The sequence below is a fragment of the Scleropages formosus genome, chromosome 21 (assembly GCF_900964775.1).
Source record: "Scleropages formosus chromosome 21, fSclFor1.1, whole genome shotgun sequence".
Lineage (NCBI taxonomy): Eukaryota > Metazoa > Chordata > Actinopteri > Osteoglossiformes > Osteoglossidae > Scleropages > Scleropages formosus.
The window spans coordinates 10,822,338-10,833,603 of NC_041826.1; the positions used below are offsets into that span (position 1 = coordinate 10,822,338).

Consider the following 11,266-nt stretch of genomic DNA (forward strand, 5'->3'; position numbering starts at 1 on the left):
GAAACGGTTTATTATCGCGACAAGACGTCATACAGCTTGCCTTGTGCTTATGAAATTTACACAATAACCAGGTGTGATTAAAATTGTTCCCAGATTCACTAACATTAAAAATCTTCATTCGTTTTACAAGCGGGTTTCTGAGGCGCGCGCAGGTAAATATCGCCACCTAGTGCTTGAAACTGTGAAGTAGCCTCACAAACTGACACCGTGTTCTTCTTCGGCCAATGTGAAAGCTTGTTTACACCAACGTTTCAACACATGTCGCCACCTAGTGCACTGGAGTGTGAACTAAGGTTATCAGTTAGCGCGGTATTCAACTTCACCGTCTTCCAACCAGTGTTTCTAATTATCGTACCAGTATGTAGCGCCACCTAGTGCATAATAATGTGAACTAACGGCAGGAGCTGAAAATGTGCTTTAAAAGGCTTGTTTGAGCCAACGTTGAAGTTCATATCGCCGCGGAGAGCACGATTTTCTGTTATTGTCATTCTTTCTTTTCTCGGTATATATAATGTAAGACTGTGCTGTGGCGACACAAATGAAACGTGTTTGACATGACAAAACACCGTTGGATTTCAATCTCAATGTTTTATATTCCGAAGCCAAATAATAAATGGATTTTAAACTACACGCGCCTGAGCACCACCACAACCCCGCGTTTCACTAGAGTACAGAAGTAAATCTAAAAAAAAAAAACCGCTTTGACTGCTAATGTATACGAGGTCGTAAAAAAATAAATAAATAAACTGAAGCGAAATTAAAGTTAGCGCGACTGCCGAAAGAGCCGAATGACGATTAATTCGAATCGCGCTTCCCGAATTTTGAGCCTCCGGCCCACCGTAGAGGCGCGTGCCCGACATCATGGTGGAGAAGAAGGTGGCGGGTGAGAGAACCGCGTCGTCTAAGTGTGTCCCGCGCGTAGAGTTTACCGCGTTTACTCAGTGGAGCGGTGTTTGGAGCGAATATATTTAGTAATATTTCCACACTGTCGGTAATTTGTTAAGCAGATGGTGGTGGTGTTGTATTTGTGACAAATACATTTTAAAAAACGAGGTTAGGTTTGAATTCTGGCAGTGTTACTCACACAGCTCCAAGAAAATAAAATTTTTATGTCAGAAAGTAGTTATTTTTTGTGGGCCAAGGCTTCTGAGAGTTACCTTCTTCATGTCAGTGATGAAGTCAGTGTGTGTTATAATTCCTAAAGCGACTAGTACAACCTAAGTTAAGCTCCAAAGTAATGTACTCAAATGTAGTAGGGTAATTTTTACTGTATCAGCTCAGTGTAAAGTGGCTTGATCTTTTCACCAGTTATACACAAGGATTTGACCATGAGACCTTGTGTATAACTGGTGAAAAAATTGTCCTGGTTCATACATAGTAAACTGAATGAATGTGTAAAAATTTTGAAGGCTGCAAATGAAACAAGAGAGGTTCCTCCTTCCACAGTGAAATGGTCACTATTGTTCTTGGGGTAAAAAAAAGACCATTTGTTCATGGATCCACATTCCTGGGATTCCTTTGGTCAGCTTTCTGCGCGACTTCTCGTGCGTGTGTTGAACGTACCCTTACGGACCCCCTTCCCCCCCACCCCGCAGTGCGTTCGCAGGACCCGAACCAGCGGCGGGTACTGGACCGTGCCACGCGGCAGCGACGCCTCAGCCGGCAGCTCGAGGCCTTGGAGAAGGACAACTTCCAGGACGACCCACATGCAAGCCTGCCACAGTTGGCCAAGAGGCTGCCCCAGTTCGACGACGATAACGAGTCCGGTGGGGGTGGGTGTGACACAAACACAAAAAGGGCAAGTTAGGGTCACGAATCAACCCGAAACACGTGTCATGTGAACACGGGGAGAAAATGCAAACTCTTCACAGACTGAGCTGGATTTGAACCCAGATCGCAGGAGCTTTGAGGGACTGGCACTACCTGCTGTAGCACTGTGCTGTCCCTCTCATTGTTACTTTATCATATTTACTCCTGCACTATTGTAATGGTTTGTTTATCATATTGGAGAGGCCTTGTGTAGCGTATCTCTCTCTCTCTCTCTCTCTCTCTCTCTCTCTCACTTACCAGTTTTTGGGGCCAGATGTAGTGATTGGAGCTCTTTTTTCCCCAATTTCAGTAAATACTGTGACAGTAGTCTGCTAGAACCATCTGGACACTGGATATAACTGTTGAAGGGGTTTTTGTCATCTGGCCATGTCTGCCAGGTCAATAGTGGGGATTTTGATTTTTATTTTTGGAAACAGGTATGTAAAGGAGAAGCAGGCGAAATGGATAAAAGGTGTTGCTGAGTTACAAGTAGATGAGGAGACGAGTGTGATTTTTATACACTTTTTTTTTTTTGAATCCTTCTGTTTTTCTTCTTTGTTTCCATTACCCTGAGGCCAACTGTTCCTCTCTCTTGTTACCATCCACTTGGGCCTTTCTTTAGGTAAGAAGAGAAAGAAGACAAGGGGAGATCACTTCAAGCTGAGGTTCCGGAAGAACTTCCAGGCTTTGCTGGAAGAGGAGGTGAGGAGGTTCTCCCTTGTTCTTCACACCCCCCATGGCCAGATGACAAGCTGACAGCAGCTTCTGCCCTCTCTTATATGCTATGTCCTTCTCCACACTCTACTCTCTCCCCTCTCCCAACCAAATCTGTTCTTTCGTGCTGTTCCATTTCCTTCGTCCTTTCGTCCTTCCTCCTCTGTGCTTCTCTCCCTCTGATAGAACCTGAGTGTGAGTGAGGGGCCCAACTACCTTACTGCCTGTGCTGGACCATCCAAGTTCCCTCAGCGTCATTTTTGTGCCGTGTGCGGATTCCCCTCAAACTACATGTGTGTGTCCTGCGGGGCACGCTACTGCGGTGTCTACTGCTTAGGGACACACCAGGAGACCAGGTACCCTGCCAGCCCCTTTTACCATAGTGTGTTTGTAGCTGCTGAAAGACATGATTGCCTCTCCAGGGTACTGCTTTCCAACATCTGTTTGTCCTCTTCACCTCCGCTTCCTTTTCTCCTCCTGCCCACAGATGCCTCAAGTGGACCTTGTGAGGAGGAAATGTGACCAATGGGTCTGGTTTGGTCTGCACTCGTCCTGCATCTCCAGCCGTGGAGGGTTGATGATGAAGCTGCAGTGTCAGAAAAGGGATGCAGATGGGAGGAGCACAGGATGAGTTCCAGAAAAAGCCACAGAAAGGCATCCTTGTAGCAGATGCTACTGCTTATTATGGGTTCAGAAGACATTTATTTATAAATGCCGTTTTTACCAGAGTTGTTGTTAAGAGTGAAGGTAACAAGAGTGTGATAGTGAAGTACGTTACACCTTCAAGCTTTCACACTGTGTCATATGAAGTTAAATGTATTTATATGAGTGACTCTGGGGGGAATTATGTGTTATTAATGGGTTTGTTCTGCCTGAACAAGTTTGTCATGTGACTAAAGCAATCTAATTTTGTTTGCTGCATTAGGACATGATGTGCTTGAATGTGCTGTTTGGAAGAATGTTAAATGTGAAATAAAGACTTCTAGAAGTGGATGTTAGTTATTTCTGCTCTCTTAGTAACAGAATATTCACAGTTGTTAATAAACATTTTTCAGATTTGCCAGTTCAGTTTGGTCTGTGTCTCTTGTGTCGTATAGTGCTTTTCCCGGCAGGTCCCTTCTGAGCACTTCAGGGAAATATGTAAAAATCACAACAAGAGTTAAACAGGTGAAAACGAATGAGAAGAAACGAAAGCACGACTAGAGAAAAGATGATCTCTGGGGTCCACATGGCAATCAGAACTAACAAGTAAGCTGTCGAAACCCCTCAAAGCATTGTGAACATAGAAAATTTCCGAGTGCCTACAAATTCTGGGATGTAATATTTGTATGAAATGTTCCTGGTCAGCTGACGGTTTTCTACAAAGCAGCAAACACTCATTTACCCATTTATACAGGTACCTGTACTGCTATCAACTGAAGGGAAGTACTTTGCTTAAGACTACTACAGCAAGAGATGGGTTTTGAACCTGGGGCCTTCAACGGCAAGGTAACTGCGCTCTTGCTGTGGGAGCCAGAATAACATGAACATTCACAAGTTTTGAAGTCCAGCCCTGTCACATATCATGCCTTAATCCTTAGTTGCGTTTCCAGAAGGTTTTTGTCAGTAGTTGTTAAAATGTTTCAAATTCAAACCAAACAAGACTGCTTTCTGACTGTAGGGATACAGTTGTACTCATATTTCATATTAATCAGTTTGACAAAGTAACATCTGGTTGTACTAATAAGATTTGTGTGTGAGCATTGGAATTCAATGAAACCACTTCTGAGCCCAGCATCAGCAGAGGAACTGGGATATGAGCCCATAAATTACTGTGCAACCCAACGCGGTTAATTATAGTGTCAGGAGTTCCGATTCTGTAGGTTTTGGTGTTGAAGTAAGAGCCTTTAATGGCATAGTTCCTTTTGTATGAGCATAATTTCAGCAGAGAAATAGTTCATTAAGAGGCCAATGGATATAATTTATTTTCATAGGCATTTACTCAATGCACAGAGCAGACTTTGTTAATGTAGCTACACAGAACAACGAACGTGAATGTAGAAAATATCTTCTCATTGCGTGTTTACGCTGAATGTGGGAAAATTTTCAAGGTAGTGTTTAAAGTTTAAATAAGTGTGTGAAGAACTGGTGCGCAGTTGTCCGTGTCACCGCAGTCCAAGCGTTGGGGAACAGTCGCTCTCCACTCCAGAGCACAGGCTCACATCATCTCACACACAGCTGCCGGACGGGGAGAAGTGTTCAATTTGCCGAGCCACATCATCAGAGCCTCATCCCTCGGGCGGGACGAAGCAATCAAACGCTGGACCTGTGTCCGATGTAGCTGTCTTGTATCCGGCAGGGGCTGGCATAGGGGACTAGATGATATGCAGGTCGTGGGACTCGGACAGGCCGCAGCTGACCTTGTGATCATGGAAGAGCTTGGTTAAAGCCTCCATGTAGAGGGAGTGGTAGTGGTCCACGGTTTCCTCCGACGGGTAGGCCATCCGGGGCACTGCGATGGGGCTCCCCACTGCAGGCAGGAGCAGGAGGAGAATGCACATGGTCACTCGCACCATAGCGACTGTGTGCAGCGGTCGAGGGTTTGTGAACCCAGAGCAGTGTATGAGGGTGTTTCGTAACAACAGCAACACAAAGCGGACGAAGACAGACAAACAGGTGAGCTCATGAGGACAGCGAGGATTGTGCCCCCCAGGCGGGGGTGACACTGACCCACAGTGGTAACGGGAGTCTTGTACGGCAGCAGCCCCCAGCTCTGGCCCATGAAGAGGCAGGGAGCGAAGCCCATGATCTTCTTGAAGGCGATCTGGAGGCCACGTGTCATACTTCCTTCAGAGAAGACCACCTGCTGGAAGAGCTCATTCTCCCCGAAGGAGTAGACGGGCACCAGGTCGGCGCTGTGGACGAGAGGGGCGGAGCCTTAAGAAACACCTTTGAAAAGTTGACTAACATGAAGTTATGTCCACTAGAGGGTGGACATATCCTTGGCTCCCCATGCATCCTCCATCATCACCTCTTTGTAACTGCAGGCCCCAAGCCTCACCCGTACTCCAAGGCCAGCCGCACAAAGCCCTTCCTCTGTCTCATGACCACTGTGTTGACACCCGGAGCGGAGGACAGCGACTCAGCAGCACCCCCTGTCACAATGACCACCGCATTGCCCTTGCCATTCCTGGAGAGCAAGTACTCCAGGCTGGGCTTGCTGACGGGACACATTCCTGTGCGGAACAAAGGATGGGCAAGGATGTGTGGGAGGGGAAGCTCACACACACACACACACACATTTTCAGAACCGCTTGTCCCATACAGGGTCACGGGGAACCGGAGCCTACCCGGTAACACAGGGCGTAAGGGGACACACCCAGGACGGGACGCCAGTCCGTCGCAAGGCACCCCAAGCGGGACTCGAACCCCAGACCCACCGGAGAGCAGGACTGTGGTTCAACCCACTGCGCCACCGCACCCCGCAGGGGAAGCTCATATTACCATTTATTACTTGGTTCTTTTAGTTCATCCTCGCAGGAATGTTTATCTATTTAAACACCTTCCCTAAGGACACAACAACAGCACACCCATTGAGACCCGAACCTGTGACTTTCAGGTTACCCGTCCATGACCCGTATCCATCACAGCACCTGTATCACCCCCACACTTTGATCTGCTACATACCTTAATGTCCCCCTTCCTTTAAGCCCCTCCCTAAACATCCATCCCTCTGACCCCACCTGCGCTCATCAGGTAGTCCCGGAAGATGGGCAGACGGAAGAGTCCCGCCAGGATGGCTAGGGTGACACGCATGCCGGGGAACGCCTGCGAGAAGCCGCCGTAGGTGGTGCTGAAGCAGGAGATGGCTCCCATACACATGATCCCATGGGGGTGAGAGCCCAGAATGTAGTTCTTGTTGGGGCTTAGCTCTGCGGTCTTCACCAGCTGAGGGGGGCATGAGGTGGGGGGGATAGAGAAGTGGGCTTCAGCATTCGGGAGTTCTACATACATAAGGAATTGGTGAACAGGAGGCGAATCAAGAGCAGCGGCTAAGAGGATGGATGTGCTCATAATGCTCCTAACAAGGATTTATTGTTGATCTCCATGACTGGCCCCTTCTACAACCCTCTATTTACCTTCACAGGGAAGTAGTTCTTGAAGTGCCTCCACACAGGCCAGCTCCTCATCCATTCAGATCGGCGCCCCCCTGGTGACCACAGAAAGAGTTACACACAAATGGGGCTGCTTGTTGAACTCGGCGATGAAGTAAGGAGTAGCAAGTGTGAGGAGCCCACCTCGCTCGGGGGTGTCCCAGTCCGCTGCCATCCAGGTGAGGTAAAGAGCCGGAAGCAGCCAGAGAGAGGTGAAGAGCAGGTAGACAATGAGCAGTGTGAAGGACACACCTGGAAGGGGGGGGGGGGGGGGGGGGGGTGTTCAGTATGGCACACCAAGTGTGAGGAGTGAGGGGTAAAATTAATTTTGTTGTGACGGTGCGATGGAGTTCGGGCTGGTGAATGTTGGTGTGCGGGTCCACGCAAGGTTTGAGCTCGTAAGCCTCACCCATGAAGAGGAAGGTCAGCACCAGCTGCAGAACACTGACTTTTTCCACAAACTCCCTCCATTTGTCCATCCCGCCACTCTGAGGAGAAGATGCATAGAGCAGCAGAGACAGTGCCTTAGGAAACTGTACTCCCCTGGTGATGGTCAGCTCTGCTTTTGTCCCTGATGCGGTGGAAGAGTTTCCTCTGTCCCTCGGAGCTGCTGAATCCCTCCCAGTAATTGAGCAGGGGTCTCAAAGTGTTTTCAGCACCCCTTCTCTCCTGATCTCCTAACAGCTCCCCATCACCTCTGTATTTCCTGTGCGTGCGCTCTATATGTAGCTACAGCTGTAAAGTGCAAGAGCGAAGACGGTGGTGTTGGACACACTGACTGTTTTTTGACAATCCCGTCTGTGTCTAAAGCTGTTTGTTTTGGAGGAAAGTCATGAATAGATGGAAACGTCTCAGCAGCTCCAAATGCACACACAAAGTTTAATGTCAAAGGACAAAAAGGTTTGTTTTCTGCAATTTTGTAAGGTGTCGAATTCACTTTGTGTAGTGAAATGCTGCCTAAATAATTTCTGTCCAAATAATTGCTCATTTTACATTTATCTGAAACTTTTCTCCAAAGCAACTTGCAACGTTAAACTCACATATTGTCTGAAGCCGCTCATCCTGAGGGGGGGCTGTGGTGGAGCGGAGCCTAACCCGGCAAAACAGGACGCGAGGCTGGAGGGGGAGGAGACACACCCAGGACGGGACGCCAGTCCATCACAAGGCACCCCAAGCGGGACTCGAACCCCAGACCCACCAGAGAGCGGGACCTGGCCAAACCTGCTGCACCACTGCGCCCCCCGTGCCCAATGTTAAGCTAATTAAATTACCGAGTTGTATAAATGGGTAAATTATTTGAAAAATAGCGTTGGAAAACATTTGTGTGTACATCTGAAAAGATATAAAAAGACCCCTTTAAAGAGCTCAAGTGGAGTAAAAAGGGTTAATGTTTACTGGATTACACACCGGCCTCCCTGAGCAGTCCCACACTCTGGCTGTATCTCATGTACACTGATGGTACTGAGGTAAATGTCAAAGGTAAATGTAGTGTACAGCTAGTCCCTGGTCCCCCTTACAGCTGTGTTATGTAACAAGGAGAGTCACTCAAGTGTTTCCGGAGAACAAGGAGTCGCTGAAATGGTGGAGCAAAGCATGTAAGCAAAGCAGAAATCGCCGACCTGCTCTTCAGGTTTCCATTATTTCTAGGTAAATTTTGCCGCACCGAGCCGATTTAATACTTTTTAATTTTCTGTTTACAGCAGCATGTGGAGAGAATATTGTGCGGATCAATGTCCCAGCGCCATGCGGGAGGGTAAAGTGTACGGTCCTGTAAATCATTACAACACACTTGACAGACAAGTGGGATTAAACTGCTCTGCAGCGTTACGAACGGGAATGGCGTCGCGGTGCCGCCGCCGCTCTCGGCTTCGCTCGCCTACCTGTCTCGCTGCGATGAGCGCCACTTCTCCTTCTCTCGGGTGTCCCCCCCGTCCCTCGATCCCTCGGAGCGCTCCCGTCTGTGAGATGTGTCTCGTGTCTTTTTCCAGATGCACTTTGCTCGGGTCCACGAGGGCCGCAGATAAGGATCCTGCGCTGAAGCGACAGGTGATGTGGAGTCCGACATCCTTCGTCAGATTGTGGAGCGATGATGAAAACGCTCTGTGCGTGAACCGCGTCACCTGTGTGAGCCCACAGAGCCAAGGAGTCGGTTAAAGGAGGAAAAATAATTGACACTTAACTCTGTGACGTCACACCTGACCTGTCTGGCCACATAATAACACAGGAGGTACAGTAAAACACTGGATGTGATCACCACCTTTACCTTTAACTTGACCTTTACTTTTACCAGAGGTCTAGAGGTCTCTGCGGGGGACATACTCCATTCCTCTTGTGAACCTAGCATGTCACGCTGACCCTACATATCAGCATAATCCCAAAATACTTCATTTACCATGGAGTACCCAGAGTCGGGTGGAGTGTTGAAGTACCATTACTTTCAAAAATGTAAGTACTTATCCAAAAATGTCCCTGCGAAAAAGTAAAAAAAAAAAAAAAAAAATCAGGTAAAAAAAAGGTGACCCCAGTGCTGCAGGTACTTTGATCCCCATGAAGATCTTTAATGTTGTGGATCATGTTAACAGCTACAATATACAGTTTAAAGTAACTGTTCCAGTACATTAAATCTGCTGTGAAAATAAAACTACATATTGTCCACTGGACTAAACAAATAAATGCCCCAAAAATAAAAGGCCACAATCTGCTAATTCCCATTATTACCCAATATTTTTACCAGAGCAGTTCACAGTAAATACCTTTATGGGGTCAACTACAGTAGGTGCAGGGATTCAAACTTCTGTCCCCAGCTCCAAATGAAGTCACACACATTTTCTGAAACCGCTTGTCCCATGCGGGGTTGCGGCAAGCCAGAGCCTAACCCAGCAACACAGGGCATGAGGCTAGAGGGGGGAGGGGACACACCCAGGACGGGACGCCAGTCCATTGCAAGGCACCCCAAGCAGGACTCGAACCCCAGACCCACTGGAGAGAAGGACCCGGTCAAACCCACTGGGCCACTGCGCCCCCCAATAAAGTCGCATCGTTCTTTTGCCATTGAGCTGATGCTTCTGTGCAGCGACTTACCAGTTTTGACCTGTTTAGGGGGTAGCTGGTAGCATGTGGTGGTGGTTAGAGCTAGTACCTTTGGACCCAGAGGTTGCAGGTTTGATTCTCCTGGAACAAAGTACTTGCCCTGAAAAATTGCTCCTGTAAACTTACCCAGCTATATAAATGGATGAATAATTCTAAGTACCTTAACATTGTAACTCACTTTGGGGAAAAAAGCATCAGCTAAATGAATACATGTAAAGAGCAGGGTATTTGTACTAGAGCAGCTCAGGATAAGTACCTTTCTCAGAGGCAACAGGGCAGTAGTGGGACCAGGATTTGACCAGCCTGTAGGTCACCACTCAGTACCCCTAACCACTACACTGCTGACTCTCCCAGTAACTGACCAATAAAAAAAAAAAAAGGCCAGTGAGAGCAAATGCTCCGAATCCAAATAGAGGTAAAACTGTTAAAAACGGGCTTAATCACATTCTCTGAACTTGCTTTCCTCGTTGAGCCAAGTTGTCCTGACAGTCCTCTAGCTGCTTCCTACAAGTAATGGAGTAAATGTAACTTGTTACCACGCAGCCCAAGGAAGAATTCCACCTTCTGTTGTGGTACCCTTGATCACCTGAATTACTCCAGTAAAAGCTGCCTTTATACTTTCTGTATATTTCCACAGAGCCCATACTTACATATTGACAGGATACATGTGTATTGTGTGTGTGTGTGTGTGTGTGTGTGTACCCCTTGAAGGAGATACAAAGATGTGAATTTGGCCGACAGAAGAACTGCTGCCTTGATGCACAGGGCTGCTGACCACGGTGTGTGAGTAACTCGTTCGGCCCACATGGAGGACACAAGGTCGGCCATCCCTGGTGCTCAAAGCCCTTGATCGTCTCTTACTCTCCACGGCGGAGAACTTTCCTGGATCACGTGGAGTCCCCGGGGACGAGCGGAGGTGTTGCTGAGATGGAGAAACATCTGGGAGTCAGGGGGTGACTGCAGACATACAGGAGATATTATTTCCATTGTGCTGATTTCATGGACCGAATTCCTCCAGATTCTGGAGATTATATACGCGACCCCGCTCGGGACAAGCGGTTGTTGACGATGGATGGTTACTAAGCTTTGTAGGAAGTTTATTAATTAAAAGCATTATTTTTGGATGCATTCTCACGTTAAAGCTTTTTCCCCCAAGTGCCTAAAACTTTTGCACAGTACTGTATAACATATATACACTATATAATCTGTATACATTTTTTTTGTCTCCAGCCTCTAATGCTTCTTCAGTTGATGTGGAATCACAAAGAAGCAGCATTTTAATTCAGTTTCGCATGTTCCTCTGGGAACTGCAACAAGTGTAAACATTTTTAAATGGCTTGCAAAGCTGAGGAGGTCTTTACTGGCTCAGCAGCTTGACTTGACAAACCGCACACGTGACACTCTGTATGCAGCAAAAAAGACACACCCACCGCGGCATTAACCGCTACCGGTCAGTGTGTGACGGCTGCACTCGGTTAGATTCTTATGGAGACGTTGGCCCTGCTGGCCACTTTGTAGTA

The 11,266-nt window shown here is 47.6% G+C and overlaps 2 protein-coding genes across 2 annotated transcripts; one reads left to right on the top strand and one right to left on the bottom strand.

Moving 5' to 3' along the window:
* The first annotated feature begins 758 nt into the window (after positions 1-758).
* On the top strand, positions 759-3,481 carry znhit1 (zinc finger, HIT-type containing 1). Its single transcript, XM_018729087.2, has 5 exons — positions 759-883; positions 1,596-1,772; positions 2,432-2,511; positions 2,710-2,879; positions 3,011-3,481. Exons 1-5 carry the CDS (start codon positions 862-864, stop codon positions 3,030-3,032), a joined length of 471 nt encoding a protein of 156 aa, XP_018584603.1. The 5' UTR covers positions 759-861; the 3' UTR covers positions 3,033-3,481.
* Positions 3,482-4,527: 1,046 nt separating this feature from the next.
* mogat3b (monoacylglycerol O-acyltransferase 3b) lies at positions 4,528-9,329 on the bottom strand. Its single transcript, XM_018728914.2, has 8 exons — positions 8,537-9,329; positions 7,066-7,144; positions 6,801-6,908; positions 6,642-6,712; positions 6,246-6,450; positions 5,564-5,738; positions 5,233-5,417; positions 4,528-5,032 (listed from the first exon to the last, which is right to left on the bottom strand). Exons 2-8 carry the CDS (start codon positions 7,133-7,135, stop codon positions 4,878-4,880), a joined length of 969 nt encoding a protein of 322 aa, XP_018584430.1. The 5' UTR covers positions 7,136-7,144; positions 8,537-9,329; the 3' UTR covers positions 4,528-4,877.
* Between the last annotated feature and the right edge of the window lie 1,937 nt (positions 9,330-11,266).

Bases quoted from the DNA above. Each gene is read 5' to 3' on its own strand.
- znhit1 (XM_018729087.2), top strand. From the start codon at position 862: ATGGTGGAGAAGAAGGTGGCGG. The intron at 2,512-2,709 runs GTGAGGAGGTTC...TCCCTCTGATAG, and splicing joins AGGCTTTGCTGGAAGAGGAG to AACCTGAGTGTGAGTGAGGG. The intron at 2,880-3,010 runs GTACCCTGCCAG...TCCTGCCCACAG, and splicing joins GGGACACACCAGGAGACCAG to ATGCCTCAAGTGGACCTTGT.
- mogat3b (XM_018728914.2), bottom strand. From the start codon at position 7,135: ATGGACAAATGGAGGGAGTTTGTGGAAAAAGTCAGTGTTCTGCAGCTG. The intron at 6,909-7,065 runs GTGAGGCTTACG...CCCCCCTTCCAG, and splicing joins GCTGACCTTCCTCTTCATGG to GTGTGTCCTTCACACTGCTC. The intron at 5,033-5,232 runs GTCAGTGTCACC...TCCTGCCTGCAG, and splicing joins GACTCCCGTTACCACTGTGG to TGGGGAGCCCCATCGCAGTG.